The sequence below is a fragment of the Poecilia mexicana genome, unplaced genomic scaffold, assembly GCF_051168715.1.
Source record: "Poecilia mexicana isolate PSO_F unplaced genomic scaffold, ASM5116871v1 scaffold_10, whole genome shotgun sequence".
NCBI lineage: Eukaryota > Metazoa > Chordata > Actinopteri > Cyprinodontiformes > Poeciliidae > Poecilia > Poecilia mexicana.
Window position 1 is genome coordinate 26251435 of NW_028263379.1, and position 22145 is coordinate 26273579.

The following is a 22145-nucleotide window of genomic DNA, read 5'->3' on the forward strand; positions in this document are numbered from 1 at the left end:
GTTAAAAAAATAAAGGACGTATATCAACAATTTTATTTAGCAGTTGGACATTCTGGCTTTTTAACACTGTGTAGATAAAGTAAAAAGGAACAAATCAGAACATTTTTAATTGTGCAAGTTTGCTTTTAGCTGAAAATTCTTGCACCATTTTCTAGTAGAAAAGTCAACTGCTGTGTTAGAATATTGTATTTTGACTTATTTATGTTACTATGATATATTTTATGTCATAGTGAAGCTGATTTCAAATAAAGTTCTAAAAAGACAGATGTACTAAAACCACTCGGTGAATCTATAATGTTTTCTATTACTGTAATAAATTAAATATGTTTAAAATGCCAGTTTGTTTTGAGTTAAATACTCTGCTCTTCCGAGATTTGAGACCGATTGGCTGTTGACGAACGTGCGTCATCCAGTAGTTTAATTCCTATTGGACACGCAGGCGGAGGCTTACGTCCGACGTCGGTTTGAAAATTCAGCGGCGGAACTGTAGCGTCTGCTGTTTATTTTGTCGCTGTCCGAGCTGCTCTGCAGCGCTTTTCGAGAGCTGTTTGAATTTTCTAAGCATTAACACAAAGTGGAATAAAAAAATGTCCTTTTCAAGAGCCCCTTTGAAGAGATTCAACGAGCACATAGGTAAGTAAAAAAAACAAAAAAAAACAAACACACACACACGGCTTGTGGGGGAATTATCCACTAGGGTTGTTTAATGCTAAGTAGCTTAGCTGAAATGCGTAGCTAGCGGTTAGTCAAACATTAAAATGCCCTGGGTGTGCGCGCTGTCTTGTTAAGTTAATTATTTGGATTAAAACGAAACTCCGACTCAAGGCTTACAGCAGCTAACTGTAATGTTGTTTGAAGGTTGCGCCCCTCCACCGGGGTCCTATGATATCAAGTCGGGGGATGTGAAAGGAGCTGCTTCCTTTAACAAATCTGACAGATTTAGAGCCACCAAGGCAGGTATGTTGATCTCGTGCACACACTGTGCCCGTAGGTAGTGTATCTGAAGCTGAACGGTTATTTTGTGACGCTTATTTTCTTCATTTGTGTCCAGCTGCTGGAGCTGATCTACTGCCTCCATCGCCTTCCAGAAGCGCCTTCATCTCTCCTGTCCGCAGGACTTTGTCAGTCGATGGACTTGTAAGTTTAATTACTCGAATTTCTTCCACTGAAACTGATAGGGATTTTTACTGTCTTTAGGATATAATTTCGTGCTCTTTTCTTATTTGCTACACAGACTACAGGATCAAGTGGCAAGAGAGAGGGGAATGGCATGACATTTGAGAAGAAGCAGCTGAAACTGTTGGAAAAAGAGGTACACTTTATGGACTAAACATTTCTAAATGAATGTAAAAGTGTTCCAGTGGTTTGTCTTTTTTTTTTTTTTTTTTTTTTTTTTTGGCCTCTAGCAAACCATCAGTACTGTCCAAATCAAAACTTTGTGACAAATCCTTTTGCAGATCCGCTCCTTGGTTCAGCAGCGAGGAGAGCAGGACCGCCGTTTGCTGGCCCTGGAAGATGACCTGAAGAAGTCTGAGGCCAAGCTGCTTGCTGCGGTTAGAGAGAAGACGGGGCTCTCTGCCAGCGTCATCACGCTGGAAAGACAACGAGCCGAGCTCAAGAAAGTCAACGAGTTCCTGAAAAACAAGGTGCGGTTTTTGCCTCTACCCATGTAACTCCTCAAGTTGTGAGAAATTTTTAAACGCTGCTGCATTAAAGACGTCATCTCATCTTTATTTAGGTTTCTGCTGATACTACTAAAAAGAGAATAAATTCCCTCACGATGGAGCTGATGGAAGCTAGGAACAACCTGGATGTTAAAAATCAAGTATTGCTACGTTCTATACTGGTTTTAATGGCTGTAAAAGTTGCTGAATGATTTTTCTTTTTTTGACTGCATATATAGGTGCACTGATACATTTTTTAAATTTTGGTTTCATCCAGGAGTTAAGTCTTCTACAAGTTAACACTGAAGGCCAGCTGAAGGTGTTGGAAACTGACTTCCAAGCTGCCAGGGCTACAGTCTCTACTCTACAGGACAGGAATAAAGATCTGGGTAAAATCTATTACCATGGAGACGGATGCACCAATCAGATGCCACTTTCTGATATCTGGTTTTTGCAAAGCTTTGACGTGCTGATGAACATTTTTGCCTCTTATTTTCCTTTTCAGTGCAGTATTATGAGAATATATAAAAATGTGTTTGTTTTTTTTCTAGCTTTCCTGCTTTGAGCATATATTAATTATTCATATTAGGAATTTCGTCATGTCTGAGAGACATATGGTGTGAATAATATGATTATGGAGTTTACAACTTAACTTAGCTTGAGCGTCATGCATTAGCAATCTTTTCGGTTAGCAAGGCTAATATTCAGGTTCTTTGCACATCCCTAAGCGTTGTTGAAATTTCCAACATTTTTCGGTTAAATTTTTTCTTTTCTTTTTTTTTTTTTTTTTTTTAAATAGAGGATCTGCATGAAGTGACAAAGAGCCGGAATGTGGAGCTTGAGGATGAAAATGAGAGGTTAAATGGTAAGCGTCCCTCCATCTGGAGGGAAAAAAAAAGTCAAGCGAGGCTGTTTAAGATGCATATTAACGCTTTAGGTGCGAAGATAACATAAGCTGCATGCACCGTTTTGTTCAGAGTTTTCTGTGCAAACTCTGCAAACACTAACTTTGTTTTTCAGGTGAGATACAGGAGCTGAGAGAGGAGGTCAGAGTACTCCAGGAGTACTTGGATGCAGCTAATGAGCAGATTCAGGTTTGATCTATAGCTACAAAAGGAAGTCTGACTTTATCCCACCTGTGTTGTAAAAGGCATAAAGACGTTGCTGTGTTTGTAGGACCTCCGTTTGCAGATACAAGAGAGGACACAAGAAGATGATGTCGTTGGTTCTAAAGGAGAGAAACTTAAGTAATTAAGAATTCCTTTCATTTCTATCTTTTTTAAAATCTACATTGTGAGATATCTACAGCACACTCATCACTAGTCCTGTCAGAATAAATCATTTAATCGCATGATAAATTAAAAGCGCAATAATTTCCAGTTGGACAACAGTAGTTGAAGCGATGCTCCCCTTTAATGTCATTGAAAAGCCAGCTTTTTGAGAAACACCGCAAACATTTGACACCTAATATAAAGCAGTTAGCTTCCACTGCCTGTCACTTTTACTTGTTTTCACTAAGACGACTGGTTGTTTTCTGAAATGCCATTTTGGTTAAGAAGACTTCATAATCCATTTTAATTGTTGTCGTTTTATTTCTTTTGGTTATGTAAAGTGGTTTACAGTTCCAGTGTTAAATGCAAATTTAAAATGATACCATTACCGTTGTCTCAGTAATTCCTGGGCTCTTGACAAGCCTCCTCATGGCACTTTTCCCCCCACAGGCGTCTAGAGACGGAACTGGAGCAGAGAACAGGAGCGCTTCAAACCACGCAAGATTTGCTGAAGCAAAAAGAGGCGGAGGCTAACAAATTCCAGCAGGAGCTGCAGACATCCAAGGATGCTTTGTGGAACGTGGAAAAGATGTTGGAGTACCAAAATCTGGAGCTCCAATCTGCACAAAGGTCAGTCATTGACATGGAGAAGCAAATGAAGTCAGCCCGCCAAGAAGTTGAGGACTCTCAGACGACCGTCCATCAGCAAGAGGCCGAGCTTACCCGGCTGAGGGAGGTGCTCAGGAGGACGGAGAGGGAACTCGACGAGAGGGTAGCGCATCTTGAACAGAAGTGTCTGCTCTCTGATGAAGAGAGAGGTACGTTCATCTCCTCCTGGTGCCCAATGTCTCGTTGGGTTATGTAAAGATTCGTAGTTTGTGTGAGAGGAATATCTTATTTGGTTTCAGGTAAGGCTCAGGAGGAAGGGTTCAGGAAAGTAGAGCAGCTGAAGAACGAGCTGATCGTCTTGCAGCAAGCTAAAAGAGATGAAAGGAAGAGACAGATCCAGCTTGAGCAAGAACACTCGGCACTCGCAGAGGAGCTGGCCAAAGAAAAGGTTATATACACATTAACCTGTTATATAGATCATACACCGAATGACTGCTAGCTGTAGTAAATGTCTGTTCCTGTTGACATCTGCAGGCGCTGGTGGACTCTCTGACTGTGCTTGTGGAGACGGAAAGGGAAGAGACCGAAGAGCAAATGAGACGGCTAAAAGAGGAAATGGAGGAGGTGCTGGGGGAGCTGGCCGTGATGGAGGAGCAGGAGCAGATACGGCTGGAGGTGGCCCAGAAGAGCCAGGAGGCCCTTCAGAGCCTGCAGCGGGACAAAGAGGAGCTGGCGAATCAGCTGAGGGAAGCAGAAGCCCTTTTGGAAAGGTGGGTGAACAACAGCCAGAGACGATGCCACGATATAAGCCAACAATCTGTGGCACAGGTTAGACATAAAAAGATTGAAAATCAAAAGTAGGGTTGAGCAAAGGGTACCTGAGGCTGTTTCCTCTAACTGCAGCTGATCATCTTCATATTTTCCAGAGCATTAGTCGCGTGGAGAGACAAAAGTAAGTCGCAAGATCAAACAAAATATGAAAAATGGGCAGCTTATCAAGAAAATGTTTTAACTTCCCTTTTCTGTTTTGCCACTATCCATCCATATATCCATTCTAGGGTGTTTACTTTTTGTGCCAAGACATCAATCCTTTTTGATGTTCAACACAGCATGCAGTCCATATGTGGGCGTTCATTTCTGTTTTAGAGACATGAGCCTTAAAAAGTCTTATCATAAAAGTGCGTTTTTATCTGCTTTGCCGCTTTGAAGCCGTTGAAAATTTTGGTTGTGATTTATTTTCACACTTTCTTGGTTTTTTGCTGTACTCTGGCTTGATTAAAATGTACTCTTTAACGATCTATTCCTCTCTGCCTTTGCTAGGAGCAGTGATGTGGCAGCGATGAAAGCGATGCATCTTGCAGCAGTGAGTGAACTCCAAGAGGCATATAACAACTCGCAGAGAAAGATTGAGGATTTTGTCACAGAGCTGGAAAGGTGAGCTCCTCATGAGTGTCGGCATTTCCTGGCGTTCCTTTGCTTTAAAGTCACTTTGATTTATGTTGCCTTTAAACTTTAAGTTCTGCCGGCATCCCGGCTTCACAGAAGGCTTGTCTTCCTTTTCAGCACCAGAGAGGCTCTAAAGGAAGCTAAAGGAAGACAGAGAGAACTGGAAGCGGAGGTGGGGAGAGTGACCTGCCAGCTGAAGGAGGCGATGGACAAAATGGTTGAACAGAAAGAGGAAGAGATCAATAGAGTGAGGGGGTGGACGGACGAGCAACAGGAGAGACTGCAGGCTGAAGCAAAATCAAAGGAAGAGAGTTTAAGGTATACTCAAAACCACGGCTTGGCAACATTGTGCAAAAATAAAATCTCAGATTTTTTTTCAGTTAGAAAAGACAAATACTTTCAAAAAGTGGCTTTTCTTTCAGGCATCCCTTCTGTGATTTGTACGACTCAGTCTTGGGGCCAGACTACAAGAATTTGTAATTTTGAGAATATATATTAACAGAATAAAGATGCAGTTATGCCAAAAGAATCTTAAAATTGCAAGAAAAAAACTTGTTTAGATTAGGAGGGAAAAAAAGCTTCTGGAATTATTAAAATGTGACGCAAATAGCTCAGCCGAACTAAACCTTGGTTTAAACTTATGGTTCTGCTAAACCGACTATTCCCAACCCTGTTTTGTTCTAACTTGATTTGTTCATCTTTTAGGGCGCTGCATGAGGTTCAAACTTGCCTTGCTCAAAAAGAAGAGGAGGTGAAGGCCGCGCAGGCGAGCCATGCAGCTCAACTCGACCTGCTTCAGAAGGAGCTACAGGCGCAGATGAGCGAGAAGGAAGACGCGCTGAGACTTTTAGAGGAACAGAGACGGGGTTTTTCTGAGAGGGAGAAGTCCCAGAAGATGTTGGAAGACCTTAGCTGGCAAAAAGAAGAAATATCTCAGCAACTCCAAGAGGAAAGAGAAGCGAAATTAAAACTCCACGTGGCCCTTCAGGAGGAAAAACTAGCGTTTGAGGTTGAGCGGAACAACCACGAGCAGCTCAGGTCGGAGGTGCTTAAACTACAAGCTGACCTGGAGACGCTAGACCAGGAAAGGAGGAGTCTGCTGTTGGAGGTGGAACTTAAAAAGGACTCCAGCCACGCGCTCGAGAATCGGCTGAGCGCCGCCGAGCGGGACAGAGATCAGTTTCAGGCTCGCCTGGACGGCGTGGAGCAAGAAAACGCCGGCCTGCGGGCCCAATTAGAGCGCTCGCGGGAGAAAGCGGCGGCTCTGGCGCACGAGTTGGACAAGCAGCACGGCGGCGCTCTGAGGGAGCAGCTGGAGGCACTGACTCAGGAGAAGGTCACTCTGCAGTGGGAAATGGAGGAGCAGCGACAGGAACTCCAAAGACAATTAGCCGAAGCGCAGGAGAAGAGGTGAGCGGTAATGAATATTTCTCTCTGATGTGGAGCTCGTTTTCTTTCTTTTAAATCTGCAGTTTTGTAGCTAATCACGCCTGTCTTTGAAGCTCCCCGCACTCTGAGATGGAGCGCTGGAGGAAACAATATGAGGAACTGTTCGTCAAAGTCACGCCCTTCCAGGTCAGCTGATTTTATTATTATTATGTATTTTATTTTATTTTTTCATATAGCAAAAAGAACCGTTCCGGAAGAATGCAAACAAAAAAAAAAAACAACCCTCGCCGTTTTCATGGCACGGAGGTTACTCCTTGTCAGTTTTTGTATCTGCAGATGTTAATTTGTCAAACTAAATAATACTTGTGTTGGCGCGTTCCCACAGGAGCAGCTTAACGCATTTGCAGCGGAGCGAGATGCGCTGCTTAATGAGAACGGAGCGAACCAGGAAGAATTAAACAAATTAGCCGACGCTTACGCTCGCCTCCTGGGGCACCAGAACCAGAAGCAGAAGATCAAACATGTGATGAAGCTCAAAGATGAAAATATCTCTCTGAAACAGGTAAAACGCTAGAACGGCGCTGCCTCTCCTACAAAGGGCATTTTTTTATTCCCTCTGGCCTGTTTTTGAGCATAGAGGTGCATTATTAAACATTCAGAGCTTAAACTCTTGTTACATTGATTCTTTCCACAAAGGTATATCTGGGGTATATCTGTTTATTTATCCTGATTTGTAAATTTGTTTAATAGAGGATACTTTGTATACACTCAAGTTTCGGTTTGGACGGCACCACAAATTTTGAATCGGGAATTGTTAATTTGGTGAATTCAACAGCTGTGACCCATAGAATTAATGCGTCTTGTCCCTGCAGATATGCTGGTGTGTCAGCTTTTCCTTCCACTCAACTTTCCATTAATATTCTTGGATACAGCACTTTGTAATCTTGCCATATCTGGCTTACCCTCCTATTGGTGACAACGTCCTGTCACCAATTGTGTGTCTATATAAATTTCTGAGAAACTCTGTTTAGTGAGTCGCTTTGAAAGGGTTCTCTTTTTGATTTGAAATGATTGGAATCAACTTTTCAATGGTATTTTGACACATCGAGCGGCACCTACAGTCCTCTCCTGTTTTGTAGGAAGTTTCTAAGCTTCGCTCCCTTGTGAGCCGCCAGAAGAGCGATTTGGAGCAGCTGAGAGCAAAGCTGCCCGGCGCTCCTCGTCGCAGGTTTGATCCCAGCAAGGCCTTCCAGAACAACAAGGAAAACATTCAGGCTGACACAAATGATCCTCTTGGAGAAGGTGAGCTCCGAGCTTCTCTACTCGCTTGGTTTTTGTTTGCTGTGACTGCTGGTTTCTGATCCTAATTGTTTTTTGTTTCGTCTTAGGAAACCACAAAGAATAGGGGAGTTGAAGAATGGAAAGCGAAAAGGAAAGACAAGTTACTGGTTTTGTGTCTCTGCAATGTACTTAAAGTTTAATCATAGTTTCTGCTCAAGTGGTTGCAAGATGCGTCTGAATTGGATAACTGAGCTCAAAACATGTACATAAAATGTATCTTTTTAAAATATGTAGTTTAAAGGGTCTTCTTTAAATATGGTGGATGTAAATTCGTACTTTGTAAATAAAGATTTTCTTTTTTCCTTTTATTCCTTCACACCAATGCATTTGTGATTCATTCGCTTCAGGGGTTTTTGTTTGCTTCATCTTTGCCGTGTCGCCCCTCCGCCAGTAGAGGGCACTCCAGGACCGCAGCCGCCGGCTGCAGCCCACTTTTCACCGACACCAGCTGACAAAGAACACAAATTCCATCATTGCAGAGAGGAGCCTCGGGTTATGGGTCATGAAGCTTTATTTCCTTCACTTGATAAGACATAGCCAGCGAGTGTCGGGGACAGAAATTGACTTCCGGACCTCTTTACAAGCTATGAGTAGTGCTGACCGCGGAGTGGTCAGTTGCAGTAGTCCTCCAGGTGGTGAATGCTGCACGGCTTATGGCAGCACTGCTCCACGATGCCTCTCTTCACCTTGGGCTCGTCACGGGCAGCCAGAACCCTCCACAGCCGCTCCTCCGCTCTGGCCCTTTTCGCCAGGAACCCTTTGAAGTAGAGAAAGTTCCCATACCTCTGCGTTAAAATCCTACTGCTCTCCAGCCAAAAAAAAAAAGCTGAAAACACCATTACTGTTAAGGCTCTCATGGAAAGTCGACATGTAGAAAAATATTGATTGCAGCAATCCATTTAGCCTTGTTAGTTTCTGCCTCAACAGTGAGAGGGGGAAGAATAAAAATGATGACGCACCAGCAGAAGCATAGCATAACTGATGCACCCTGATGTTAGCTTCAAAGCATCAGCAGAACGTTTGAGGTGGAAGATCTAAATAATGTGTTTAGGGAATAGCTTAATGAGGAATGTTGGGATTTCACAGGATTTGTGATGAATGGATTTGTCACATAACAGAAGTTTAAAGCGATCCTAAACCAATTGCATGTCTTTATAAAATAAGCCGCAGAATGACTTAATGATGGCCTGGACCAATGGTTGCATTCAGTTCAGTGTCGCCTTCAAAAATGAGAAACAACTTTCCTAAAGCCATCAGATGTGGCTCTTTCTTACTATTAAGCTTGAACTTTTCAATACAGTGTGCAAACAGTGTGGGTGAACAAAGCCAGACTGGGGGGGGGGGTCGTCAGGCAAAGTCATGCTGTTAATTTTCGAACTCCCGCCACGAAAGGAAGCTGACAAACTTACTTTCTGCAAATCAGAAGTAATACTTTAAAAAAGCAAAAAAAACTTCCCAGAGTTGAGGGGTAGTTTTCAAGTGAGATTCTGTGAACAGGTAAGTTCCCTTACCTGTCGTAGAAAGATGTCGCATCATAAGATTACATAAGACAAGCTCTGGTTTATTGACCCCCCCAACAAACCAGAACTACAATGGATGATGTAGATCAAAGCATCTTTACTTTGAAATGGCCTAGTTTAAGCCCATACCTAAATCATATTTGCTTTCTGCAGTAAAGACCTATGAACCAACGTTCACAGTTTCTGTCCATTAAACCAGACAGCAGCTGTTTTGCAAATACAACTGGTTAAATATTACAGCCTCTGTCTGTGCAAACATGGTGAAGGTACTGACCTTGAATGCCACACCTTGGCATGCAAGAATTGCATTCTTTTAAAATGCTGATCTTTGTTTGCGTTTCATTTTGTGTCTTAAAATAGAAAGCCTATTGTAAAGTTAAATACAAAAGCTGCTCTTGGAGTAAAAATGATCGTTTAAATGATTAAATGAAGTACATTCTCCAGAAACTTACAGCAACATGCCGTCAACTTGACATTGGTACTAACTATTACATAACCGACCCTCACTACAACCAAAACACCTCTCATATGCATCCGTACCAAGCAGATTCTCCAGGTCCCGCTTGTGGACTCGGCTCGGACTGTAGTAAAATCCTCGCTCCCCACAGATGAAGTAGAGGGCGTCGACCAGGTGAGAGCCACACAGGTGCTGGTTTGGGGCCAACGAGGCCCCTGGAGAGTGGAGCACAAGCAGGAACAGCATGGAGAATGTCCATGGTACCCTGGCCATATAGGAGAGGGGCACCGCTTGGACAGAGAACAAAACGGAAATAATTCATATAAAACAATAGAAGTTAGGTTTCAACAGTGCACCAGTGAATCCACATATTCACTTATAATTCATGGACTGAAGAGAAAACTAAAGTGTTGATAAAGCCTAATTAGATTTTTTTATTCTCGTAAAACTTACAAATATTTTGCAAATAGTCTGTCACATTCTTGCAGGTTAACCAGGCTTCTAGTAGAGCATAATAGCACACAAGCTCAGAATGGCATGCCAATGCAAATACCACACTTCAAAGCAGGCAGGCAAACAATGTAAGCATAGCTTTTTGTTATCTGATATCAAAGGAATGTTTTAATGAGATCTTAGAGAACAGTCATTGCATCAAATTAGTCAAAAATCTTATCGTGCATGCTAATGGAAGATCTTCAAAAGTTCAGAGAGAAAAAGCAGCATTTTAGGCACACCTGCTTTTTTTGAGCATTGTCGTAAATGGAAACAATATAAATATAAATCACCTGGGGGGGGGGGGTGGGGGGGGATGTTCACTTTCCATATATAAAAAAGGAGAAAATAAATTATTCTAAATGGCTCCAGACTTTTAAATTGAGGGTGGTTTTATTTTCCAGCATCACAGTGAATCTGAGCACGTTTTAGCTAAAGAGTGACTTAATGTTTGGATGACAGGAAAATGTGGGCAGTCATCTAAAGAGGACTATGAATTAGAGAAGTCCTCTTGAGATTTGGAGGTCAAGACAAATATTTTCCAGATGTGGAAAGTTGAAACTTCATCTAAAGATATTGAAACTGCGAAAAAATACACACACACACACACACACCCCCACACACACACACACACACATATATATATATATATATATATATATATATATATATATATATAAATCTCAATTTTGTGAATGTCCATAACCCGTCATATTGATGGTGTAGATCTTTGAGAGTTTTTAAGTCAAATGTCAAAAAAATGTGTTGAGATGTCGAATTGATACAAAAAATACAAAAAATGAAATAAAAATAAAAAAATCAAGAAATTTGAGTCTGGAAACGCATAAGAACCATGTAATGTCTTTGAATTGGGAATTTGTTTCATCAAGAAAAAATGTATTAAATTGCCAAAAAGAGACTGTATTAAAGTCACATAAAAATTAAATCTTTTTTTCTTTCTTTTGCTTCCTTGCTTTTTCTTTCTTTTCCATTCGATTCCCTTAGATCACTTTTATTAACATCTAAAAAAAAAAAAAAAAAAAATCACCAATTGTGAAAATTCTCCATGTCTCATTTGTTTCTCAAGGTTGGTACCCTCGGTGCCGTCTGGCTGTTTTAGTGGTCATTAGTTGAAATGGTTTGTCAAAAAAAAAAAAATCCACAGAAACGCAATTGAAGTTCTCAGTTAAATGCCACGTGTGATTGATTTTTCTCACAGGTTTAAAGTTCGGCTCCTTTTTCAAGGTGAAAACCGTATCCAGCAGTCATTTGGAAACTATATAGACCTTTTGTGGACATCTTGTAGTATGCTGCAGATTATTGGATGTAAAATGAATCAATTTTAGTGTCTTTAACAATGTACTTGTGCCAGGCATTAGAAAATTGGCGGAGCACTCTATCAGGTCCGCCACTCCTCTATTCCTTTTGGCTGCGCGCCATTCTCCTTGGCACAGCAGATTGGTTGAATTATAGATCCCGTCCATGCTCCGCTTTTATGTTCATCCTGGTTATTATAAGTATAAATCTTGACAGCTAAAATCTTGAGGGAACAGAGGGAAAGCTCTCTTACCTGTGTTGCAGGAGGCGGCAGAGCAGCTGGTGGTCACGGATGAAAAGGGCCTGGATTGCGAGGTGCAGAGAACATCTCTACTTGGCCACCTTCCCCCTTTTTAACGCTCCACCTGGCCTTTGCTAACCACAGCAAAGAGTCAGAGGTCGTCTCATTAGCACCTTGACCTGTAAGCACTCCTGATCTGCTCTGCTCTGGCACCACGTCATTTAATTGACTTGCAGGACCAACTGCGCCGGGGATCAACTCGAGAACCCAGCCACCCAGAATGATACCCATCTCACATCCCCCGCTGCGTAGTGGCCTCACTGGCACCGTTCAAAAGCTCACAAACACCATATGTCACACTGCGATCACACAGAGTAGATTAGACGACTTTGAAGCTTATCATTGATCGGCGGCGTTGTGTTTAATTAGTCGATTTATTTTGTTTTCCTTGTGTTTCGCAGGGGTGAGAAATCTGTGGTGAACAATTTCAACATTGTTAATCTCACCGGTGTTATAATCTGTCAAAAATCAGTCACAGTTTATCAAACATTACATTTTTATTATCATGATTAACATGTTAAAGGGACCACTGCTGAAATGAGTGCAGTTTAGTTACTTGCATGTAGAAAAACACTTTTTGAATAAAGCAAGATAAAAGCAGAGATGCCACCTGGAAGTATAACCACAGGCTAAAAAGGAGAAAATTAATGACTAGTGAATTTAACCCTTGAAATACTAATTAAAAAAACAAAATCTAATGTTTATTAAAAGTTTATTAGCTTCTCTGGAGATTACAGGGTTTAACACAGCGAGTCTGTTCAAGCGTTAATTTGATAAGTTTAAGAAAGGAGAAGAATTCAAAGTTCCATCCACCTTTGGTCCTTTAACTTTTGACACTAGAACCACTGCATGGAACGAAAAAAATAAAAAAATGGCTCACAAGGTCAGTTTTCCCGCTCACTGAACTAACTGGGTCTTTCATGTGCTCGTTTCTCACAGTGCCGTCTCTGAGCTCTGCTAACAGGGACATTTTAACCATAAACCAGAAAGTTTCCAAATGACACACACACACACACACGCACACGCACACACACAAATCCCAGGTTGTAGAAAAAAAAAAAATCTTTCACTAGCTTTAAAGAAAATTTTTATTGATATAGCATACGATGCGAGGAGCCATGACAACTGGCTGGTCAAACAAACTAAGGTGGACTTGGAGTAAAGCGAGGGATTTGTCAAATTAATTATATTACACACTATTACGGTAGCCAGTGTGCTATCTCATTCAAAGTTTAAACATTATTCTGTTGAATAGAAAAAACTAGCCCGTAATAGCTTTTTTTTTCTTTTTAATTAATCCATATCTAAAATTTAGATTTATTTATTTTTCAATGCTTTCAGGATTTCTACATTACCAACATATGACCATTCATATAAGTAATTTTGGGCATTAAGAAAATAAACTTGAATTTTAGTACAATACTTCCCCTCATGAAAAAAAAAAAATGTTTTAGAAATTCCAGGGTGGCACCAGAGAAAGTAGGACATATTTATGTATTATTATTATTATTATTATTATTATTATTATTTATTTAAATTTTTTTTTTATTTTTATTTTTTTTAAGCTAGAACGCGACAACATTTTCAAGAGACCTGGGGGACTAAATGGTTTCTTCAGCGCAACAGGCTGCTCTGAGGAAGGCATTACATAATTGTCAGTGTGGGCCGTAATGATGTGCTATATGATAATCAGCTATTTTCCCTTCAGATAATGCTCGATGCATCGCTCAGAGCTGCGAGCACTGACCACAGAGAGCCTCGATTTAACATGCGACAAGGGACACTACAGGAAAAAAAAAAAATAAAAAATGGAGTTCTTAATTGCATATCTTTTTAACTCAGCTTCCAGGCAGCAGCTGCTCTTGATAATTTCAGCGCATCTCCTGGTGGGTGAGCCAGATTTAGATGAAAGTTGACATACTGTATAATTTCTTGCAAATGATGAGTCAATCCCTGAGGTAAGGCGCCGCAGCACTGCATTGTACCAATATTTCTTTGCCTTTGACTTCTAGTGGAACTTTTTTGAGAACTGGAGGCTGGAGGGCACTCCGGAAACAGAATTGTGTTTATTTGTGTAATTAAAAAAAAGCAGTTAGTATTAAAAAGTTTGTATTTTTTTTTCTTTTTCTTTTAAATCGAGTCGGCAGGAAACTACTTTCTTAATCAATTAGACAAATGGACAAGTTGTCTCAGGGATGCGCTGTGTGGCCTAAGGCATACAGCTCAAATCCCTCCGAAACAACTAAATCTGTAACATTGCAAAATAACCGTTTGTATGCACTTAGTTTTATTGTTCTTAGCTTTATTTGATTTTATCTATGCCCATTAGTTTAGCCATGTTGCCTTTTGTTACTCAGTTTCCTGTTATATTATACCGAAGCATAATTGGCTAAATAAAGACAATATTATTAAAGAAAATGCAGTCAGTCTGGAATATTCCAGCCCAGGTTTGACAAGTCTATATATTTTAGGTTTTATGCTTGTGTAATTCTAAGTCGGTTGTAATGGGGGAAAAAAAAACATAAAACAAAAACACAAAGGAGCCCTCTCGTTTTATGATTTCATAAACAAAACAGTAAATAAATCTCAAACAGCATTTTAAAGACTCAACGTATTTCAGATCTGGAGCTAGAGGTGAATAAAGACAATCCAGGTACATTAAAAACCTGTGAAACAACTATCGATTTTTGTCTAACTTTAGCTCATTAGCTGCTAATGGGTAGTACAGAAAAAGAGTGGTAGAGGCTAAAAGTAAACGTTGCCCGACTGCCAAACAGGAAGCCTTTACTGGCCTAACCTGTCAACACAATGGGAACACTTAAGAACTGCTGAAAAATATGAGTATAGGAGACAAATGCAGGGTCTTCAAACACTTTTATGTCAGGAAATCATGATAGCTCACACTCCATCGGACAAAGTGAAAGGCTGGCAGTAACTAGAGATGGTGTTTCGTGAGACAGACTGTACTTTTCCAAGACAAATTGTGCTTAATATCGGAAAATCTTGAGCCACGAGATCTTGTTACACTCCTTCTGTTGTTATATAGACCGGCATGGGGTGCTGAACTGCAGCTAAAAATGATACACCTCCTTTTATATCCTTTAGCCTTTTCAAGCAGTCCAACAGGCTATGCTAAAGGCCGAGTTGATTTTCCTTCATAGAAAATTCTGCTTAGTTTGCTGACAGTGACCCTGAAGTCTCTGCTGGACCATCTGGTGGATTAAGCAATGACGGTGGCTGGAGTGAGTGACAACAATTCCCTTCAGTCCACACAAATGTTGTCAGACTCGATAGGAAAATTATGTCAGGCCCCGTCTTGTATTTTCAGTACTGAAATCTAACTGCTCCCGTCTGCCTGTCTTGTTTTGTTGGGTTTTTTTTTATTAAAAATGTGACTTGCATGATTTTCTTGAATTTGCTTGTGCTATTATTCAGCTGGATAAGTATGCTCCAAGCAAATTTTTCCCGTTGAGACATTTGAATCTCATTTTCTCTCGATAAAATAGTCTCTCTTACATTCTTTTGGTCTTATTTTTTTCCATTGAGAAATGCGGGGTGGGGGAGGTTGGTGGAAAAACAGAGCTCGCTCTTTCCCCAGACACTTATAGTCCAGCTGTTCTCAGGGTCACTCTAGAAGAAAAAAAAAAAATCCAGGTCTTCACTGGGGGCATCCTCAGGGTTTGGCATTCAGATTGCCTGGAAGGCATCCTACTCAAACGCCCTGAAGTACCTCAGCTGACTCCCAGAGGTACTGCCGCTATGGTCTTCAAGTGCTTTTGGCTAACTAAGGGTTAGACCAAACATCCATTGCACAAAACCCCTATGAAACACTATAATTCCAATTACCACAAAGAAACTAACCACAAACCATAGTAAGCTGTCCGGGGGTGAACACCTTGCAGCTGACTCAACCCTACATGCACAAAGTGGGCGTTGAAAACTGAAGAGTGAATGTCCTGGAAGCAACAAAGGATTACATTACAATCACCAGTTCACCACTGGACAACAGGGAGACACATGGTTCATGCATGATACAGTCATTGACCTAATGATTAGGTTTTGTACTGTGAGAAGGAGGCTGGAGTACCTGAAGAAACCTCAGCATGCGTCAAGACAAAATGCAAAAGGTCCAAGCCAGTATTTGAACCCAGGACCTTCTTGCTGCCAGGCTATCATCCACAAGTCTGGTGATTTTTAGAAAAAGAATAAATGCGGCTAAACTAGAGCTTCCTCTATAGACTGGACTTCGAATTAGGATGAAAAAGTCATTTTGAACATTTAAGACTCTCTAGCATTCCTTAAGCCATAATCTCTAAAACCTTTTACGTTGGCCACTGCTGTCCTGTGGGTGCAGCTCAGTTATAGGGAGTGTGACTATGTCTGCAAGAAGTGCTTAAGTTCGTGGCAAAGTGAAACATTCATCTGAAAGTGAGAATGTGGGTTCGCAAAGCAGAATGTTAAAGTTCGGACTCCATAAAGACGCTTTAGCTCACCGCAGGAGGCGGGTGAAGCGGTTTCTCTATCCTGCAGGTAAACGACAGCGGGAGGCAGGGAGGTCTTTCAGAACCAGCTAATGACACAGCATCCTTTGAGGAAAAAATAAAAGAAGTAGGTGGGAAGGAGGAAGCTAACCACCACCACCATCTTGACACTCTGATTTCAGAAGGTGTTAAATGTAGAACCAGAAAAGAAAAAAAGAGAAAAAAAATCCCAACTTTGCTGTGCTTTTAAACACATTTCTCAGGGAATTGGGGCAAAGCGGCGAGAAATGTGAACAACAGGCGCATCCTTTCAGGCTGGCTCACGTGGCCGTTTCAGACACGCACATCAAACGGCGCAGAGCACGCAGCCACTGCAGTCATGCCGAGACAGACAGGAGTTGGGTGGAAAGTCGGATGGGTCCCTAAGGTGAGAGTTACGAAACTCCTCTTCCAACTGCAGTCAAGGAGATAAAAGAGAGTGCGGAGTTCAGTCTGCAGAGATGGTGTTAATCTGCACTGATAGAGGGCCTTTTTACCCTTGTAATTATCCAAGACTTTCCGAGGCTAGAAACTGAAGAGACTTAGAACATCAAAAAAGAAAAAGAAATCACTGACTGACAGTGCATACAACAGAAACAGCCCGGGTCATTATGTTTTCATGCGAGTCTGAACTGTAGGAAGGCAGAAGTAATGAGACTGATTTCCATAAGCCAACTCCGAGAAGCAGATGCTGATACAAAGACTCGGAGAGGATTCGTCTGTTCCTTAGACTGGGAAAAATCTATGCATGCGAAATGATTGCTGGGCCTAAAAGAAGAAGAGAAATCATCATAAAAGAGTATATAAAAAAAAAAAACAAGTTGGAGATTTATTTCTTTATGTTAATCTTTGGCAAGGGCAAACAATATGAAATCTGGCAGGTCAAACGCCCTTGTCATATATAAACACTCTGCCATGCATCTGTGTGCATAAGCACAAAAAGACAGACTGGACGTGTCCTCCTGTTCCAGACGCTGCCCTCCATGTGTGTCACGGCCTGCTGGCTCATATCCGTGACAGCACGCCTTGAACTTTCAGAATTTGTTGGTCTGCATATGTGTGTGTGTGTATGTGTGTGTGTGCGTGTGAGACTGTGAGTGAGGAGGAGTGGACTGCCCTGTTGTCTGCTCTCCTCTGTCCCACCCAGTGACAGTCGCTAATGCAGTACTAACCTCTGTCATGACCTACTTTGCTATGCTACCTCAATCCCGACCCTTATGGCGCGCATGTACTTATTAATAATAAATAAAACGAAAGGAATCTCTGTAGAGTCCCAAACACGTCTTTTTTTCCCCCTTTTTTTTCTTTTTTGAAACTGTACACACAGGGCCGTCTTAGCAGATTGGGATTTGAAGCTGACTGCATGGGTACGGGGACGGAGCTTGGTGAGAGCATTATTTGACAGCTGAGAAAATGACTGAGTGTTATATATCTGACACGTTCCCAAGAGAGAGGTGAGGAAGGACAGAATGATAGCCAGTTTGATTTTCAGCCCGGAAAATAGATTTCCATTTAAACCCTCATGCGACCAGCCTTTTCAAGCTGAGCTCTGGCCAAGACAAGAGAATTTCATTTAAAAGTGCCATTTCTCTAGTTTTTAGCGCGATTGATTGATCCAAGAGCATCTTGCTTTCTCTCTAAAGGGATTTGTTTTTTTTTCCTTCTTCTTCTTCTCACCTCTCATCTGAAGAGACAGAAAAAAAAGGGAAACTAAATTCAATTGTTAACCTTGAACGTACCAATAAGACGTAGTGCGAGCTTAAAATGCGGTTGAGCTCTCCCGTTCCTCACCCCCCAGCTTTGGGACTGATGGGATGAAACCTTTATCTTGTTGACGACGCGACAGCGTTTAAAATCTGCTTTTTTTTTAAGCTTTATCGGTCCAAAGACAAAGTGTCTGGATCTGTGTGAAGCTGGATGAACAGAAACAGTGGAGGTCTGGAATAAGTGTACGTCAATAAGAAAAACATCATGTGGCGCAGACTCACCAAATTCAAGTAGCACCTCCACTCAGTGGCCACACATCAAGTTATTTCTGTTACTATTAAGTGTTTTTTTGAAAAACTGGGAGAGGTGCATGCTCAAATCAATACCCAGCTCAAAATAATAAGAGTTTAATGTATTGATTTTTTTATTTTATTTGTGTGCTGTTCAGTCTTACGCCTTTATGTCTGAAACCCCAAAACAAGACATGAGTTGAAATGTAAATGTGTCAATTGTGTCACTGTATTAAAATAACAGAATTTTACTATTGTTACTACAACTGTAATGCTGTTTTAATTCATCGCAGTGTTTTATTAAGATATAGGCACGGTGACCAGCGTTGGTGCCCCACTTTCAGGTTTCTGTGACTACAGATGAATTGCCAAACCGAACGGAGGTGAATTAACGACAAAGACGAGATTCAAATTAATGAAAAGCAGTTAAATTTTTCCAAATAAATAAATAAATAAATAAATAAATAAATAAATAAAAAGAACCAAAAAAAAAAAAACATCTTTGATGCTCCAGAGTATGTTCCCCCATCTTTTTGGCCACCACACTTCAGAGCAACTTTTCCCCCCCAGGCAGTGAGACTGACGCCATCTTCCACCCTTTTCCTTGACAACATATCTATTTTTCACACTTGTTCTTTTACTAATTCATATATAACTTCCATCTGACGAGAATAAAGGAACCACATCTATAATTACTGACTGAATCTCGGGCTGCATATTGATAATTAAATTGAATCTTGAACGCTCCCCCAACTTTTGTTCCTACACTTATGTTACGTTACGACTCCATGTCCGGGTTTGGCAACCGAGGAAAACCGTTTGCTGCAGTTTCGAAAGCAAAATCTGTTTCATGCCAAAAGATGTTTGCAGGTCAGTTTAGCTCCTAAATCATTCCACCAAGGAGCTCTGCAGTGTGGATTTCACACTATGAAACACTCAATTTATATATTTGATTTGCAACTACAGGTCAACTACTAACTAATCAACAGATGCTTGCGTCGTCAGACTGTCCATGTTTCACGAAAATAATACAATCTTAATTCCTTAGTTTCCTTTTCATCATAATAAACTCAAAGTGCACAAGTGACAGCTTTTCCTCGTCATACAGTTGACAACTCCGGCAGCAGCATTTCAATAAAAAAATTTTTTTTAAGTAATTAATGGTGCCAGTTAATGTGTTTTGAAAACTACGAGATATTTGGTGAGCAGATTCATAGAAGACATCCTGGCTGTGTGGCATTATTAATGTTCAGGTGTAAAACAAAGCAGGGCCTTTCATGCATGGAAGCTAAAATGTGGAAAATGCTGTGGACATACATTTTCAAGTGCCTCCTATGACAAAGTGAACGAGAGTCTTTTTTTTTTTTTTTTTTTTTTTCCGGCTAGCATTCATGTGCGCTTGGTTCAGCCAAACATCATCTTCATTCTGTAGTGAGCAAGCAGGTCATGTCCCAGGTTTGTTTATGTTTTGCAACAGAAGGACGTGAAGTCTCACGTTCTGTGTTTTTATGGCCTTCAGCGTACTGATGACGTCACAGGAAGAGAGAGAAGGAAACTTTTGGGGTTTGTAAAGTGTTATTGTAAAATGTACTTGGTTTGTTTGTTGCTGATTTGAAGTAGCATCAACACGTCAAGGATGGTGAAGTTTAGCTTTTCCTGTTGGAATATCCTGCTTCTCTAATACAATCCTCCTTACCTGCCCTGACAGCCTCGGTGGACAACCACGTCTTAGTGGGCTTTCTATTTTAAATCATTTCCAGAGCCCTGCAGGATTGGATATTATTTTATCACCCAGCTTTGCTTTGATATGTTTCCCCAACTTTTTCTTCAATGTGCTCCTTGGTTTTCATCATTCTGTTTGTTCATTATTATTTTGTCTGAGATTAAACTCATTAGATGTAAAGATAATTTGTTGCACAGCATTTTATTTAGGCGTTAACAGCAAATGCAGCTTTTTTGTCTCCAAACTTGGAGAACATTTTCCCTCCACTACACAATTTTACCTTTCTTTGTGTTGGTTTATCTCATAAAAAGCACTTTTCGGAAGTTTTCACGCGTTTTTCTTGAACAAGGCAATGTGATGTACACCAGACTCTCTCATCATTGTCGTTACATAACGCTGTATGAAGTCTTATGAAACTTATGCATTAATGCATTTAGTGCTAACGCTGCAGGCATGTCTAGCCTTTATGCGGAGCTGTTGTGCGCTGGAAGATTTCGTATTCTTCACCTGAGGACAATTAGCTGCTTTGAACTGACAGAGTTCTGTTGCTTTGTTTTCCTTTTGTGTTTTGGTTGGAGCTTAACAATAGAAATCGTTTCATAATTATTTTTATTGTTCTGTCTTCAATATTTCTTTGAGTGCTTCTACTTATGTAAAAATTGCTTCTTTTTTTTCCTTTTAAGTTCCTTCATTGTAGCATTTGTTTAATGCAACTGTAAATTGCCTAAGCAGGAACCTAAAAGTTTGACGTATCCAGCCATCTAAAGTGAAAAGGCTGGAGGAAAGGAGAGCACCAATCAGAAAAAAAACAAACAAACAAAAAAAAAACATTTTGTATTTATAACAAACCTCATTTGCAACAAATCAACAAGTAGCTTTGGTGTGGGATGACTGGGCTTCAGACTTGAGGGCTGCAGCTTAGTTGCAACCGAATATGTTGTGTGAGTGTGTTTGCACAAATCGATGTGACCGGCATCACCTCACTGAGTCTGCCTCCCCCTGCTCCGGGAGATAAAGCACAGAGGAGCAGACCTACAGCCAGACGTATGAGTGGGATTAACAACCAGCACTTATTTGGGAGAAGAAAAGAGGCAGAAGCTAAAGATATAAGGATTCCCAACACTTTTCATTATTTTGCGGAGTAGGTGTACAGCAGGTACTGTCGACGAAAAGGTCAAAATCAATCAATCCGCTGCTATCTATCTGCCTTCCTCAAATTGCATATTGACTCCGTGTAACAGTCTCCAAACTGGTGGATTAGATGCATGTTGACAAGGGTCTAAGGCTGGAGAGGAGCTATTTTGCTAGAGTATCTATATGCTTTCAGAGAGCTCTGAGTTGATGTTACTGAGCCAGAGTTGTTCATTTCTCTCCTCTCTGCTCTATTTCTTCCTCCGTAGTGTGGGTGTTTATGTGAGGCGAGAGAGAGAGAGAGAGAGGTGCTTGTGCTCATGGAGCAGAATGCCAAATGTGCTCTGGTTTGAATATATGTGTGTGTGTGTGTGTGTGGGGGGGGGGGTGTGTGTGTGGGGGTGTGTGTGTGCGTGTGTGTGTGTGTGTGTGTGTGTGTGTGTGCGTGCGTGTGCTTGTATATCTGACACCTGAAAGTTATCTTGATCGTTAAATGTCCACTTTCTGCGGGCGCTGTCAGAGTGCCAGTGTGTTTCTTCAGCGTGTGGCTGCAGAAACGGGCTGCATGTCGCCTGAACTGGAAGCCGCCTGGTTCACTGAAAGCATGTTGAACAAGGAAGTATTAGTTCTGACGCGTTGATGAGAACCTTTCAGGTGTTCTCACAAAAATACGTGCATTTTGTGCACTTTTCTTTTCCCCCCCAACAGCAGCGTTGTAAAGTTTCGAAGTTTCCATTAGTGCCATTCAGTTTTGTTGCATTTTTATCATATTACAACCACAGTTTTTATTAGTATTTCAGATTAACACTAAGTTGTACATAATCGAATAAACATCGTCAACTTTTGTGGAACCACCATAAGATGCTGTAACAGTATTTTAGCTGATATGTCTACCGTCTTTACACATCCAGATCAATTTCCTACTGTTCATTACAAAAAAAAAAAAGCTAAATCTCCGTAACTGACC

The 22145-nt window shown here is 41.0% G+C and overlaps 2 protein-coding genes across 2 annotated transcripts; one reads left to right on the top strand and one right to left on the bottom strand.

The window, feature by feature from the left end:
• Positions 1-25: 25 nt before the first annotated feature.
• On the top strand, positions 26-8036 carry hmmr (hyaluronan-mediated motility receptor (RHAMM)). Its single transcript, XM_015004317.2, has 20 exons — positions 26-633; positions 859-957; positions 1052-1137; positions 1235-1312; positions 1458-1646; positions 1739-1825; positions 1942-2053; positions 2464-2529; positions 2685-2758; positions 2841-2911; positions 3386-3753; positions 3844-3992; positions 4079-4314; positions 4865-4978; positions 5108-5308; positions 5696-6400; positions 6493-6565; positions 6765-6941; positions 7519-7681; positions 7768-8036. The coding sequence occupies exons 1-20, from the start codon at positions 588-590 to the stop codon at positions 7782-7784; spliced, it is 3111 nt and encodes a 1036-aa protein (XP_014859803.2). The 5' UTR covers positions 26-587; the 3' UTR covers positions 7785-8036.
• A 114-nt stretch (positions 8037-8150) lies between these two features.
• insb (preproinsulin b) lies at positions 8151-10186 on the bottom strand. Its single transcript, XM_015004320.2, has 2 exons — positions 9781-10186; positions 8151-8477 (listed from the first exon to the last, which is right to left on the bottom strand). Exons 1-2 carry the CDS (start codon positions 9968-9970, stop codon positions 8332-8334), a joined length of 336 nt encoding a protein of 111 aa, XP_014859806.1. The 5' UTR covers positions 9971-10186; the 3' UTR covers positions 8151-8331.
• Between the last annotated feature and the right edge of the window lie 11959 nt (positions 10187-22145).

Excerpts from the sequence above, each read along its gene's own strand:
- insb (XM_015004320.2), bottom strand. The coding sequence starts at position 9,970 with ATGGCCAGGGTACCATGGACATTCTCCATGCTGTTCCTGCTTGTGCTC. Across the intron at positions 8,478-9,780 it reads GGACCTGGAGAATCTGCTTG|GGTTCCTGGCGAAAAGGGCC; the intron begins GTACGGATGCAT and ends TCTACTTCAAAG.
- hmmr (XM_015004317.2), top strand. The coding sequence starts at position 588 with ATGTCCTTTTCAAGAGCCCCTTTGAAGAGATTCAACGAGCACATAG. Across the intron at positions 2,759-2,840 it reads CAGCTAATGAGCAGATTCAG|GACCTCCGTTTGCAGATACA; the intron begins GTTTGATCTATA and ends CTGTGTTTGTAG. Across the intron at positions 2,912-3,385 it reads TCTAAAGGAGAGAAACTTAA|GCGTCTAGAGACGGAACTGG; the intron begins GTAATTAAGAAT and ends TTCCCCCCACAG.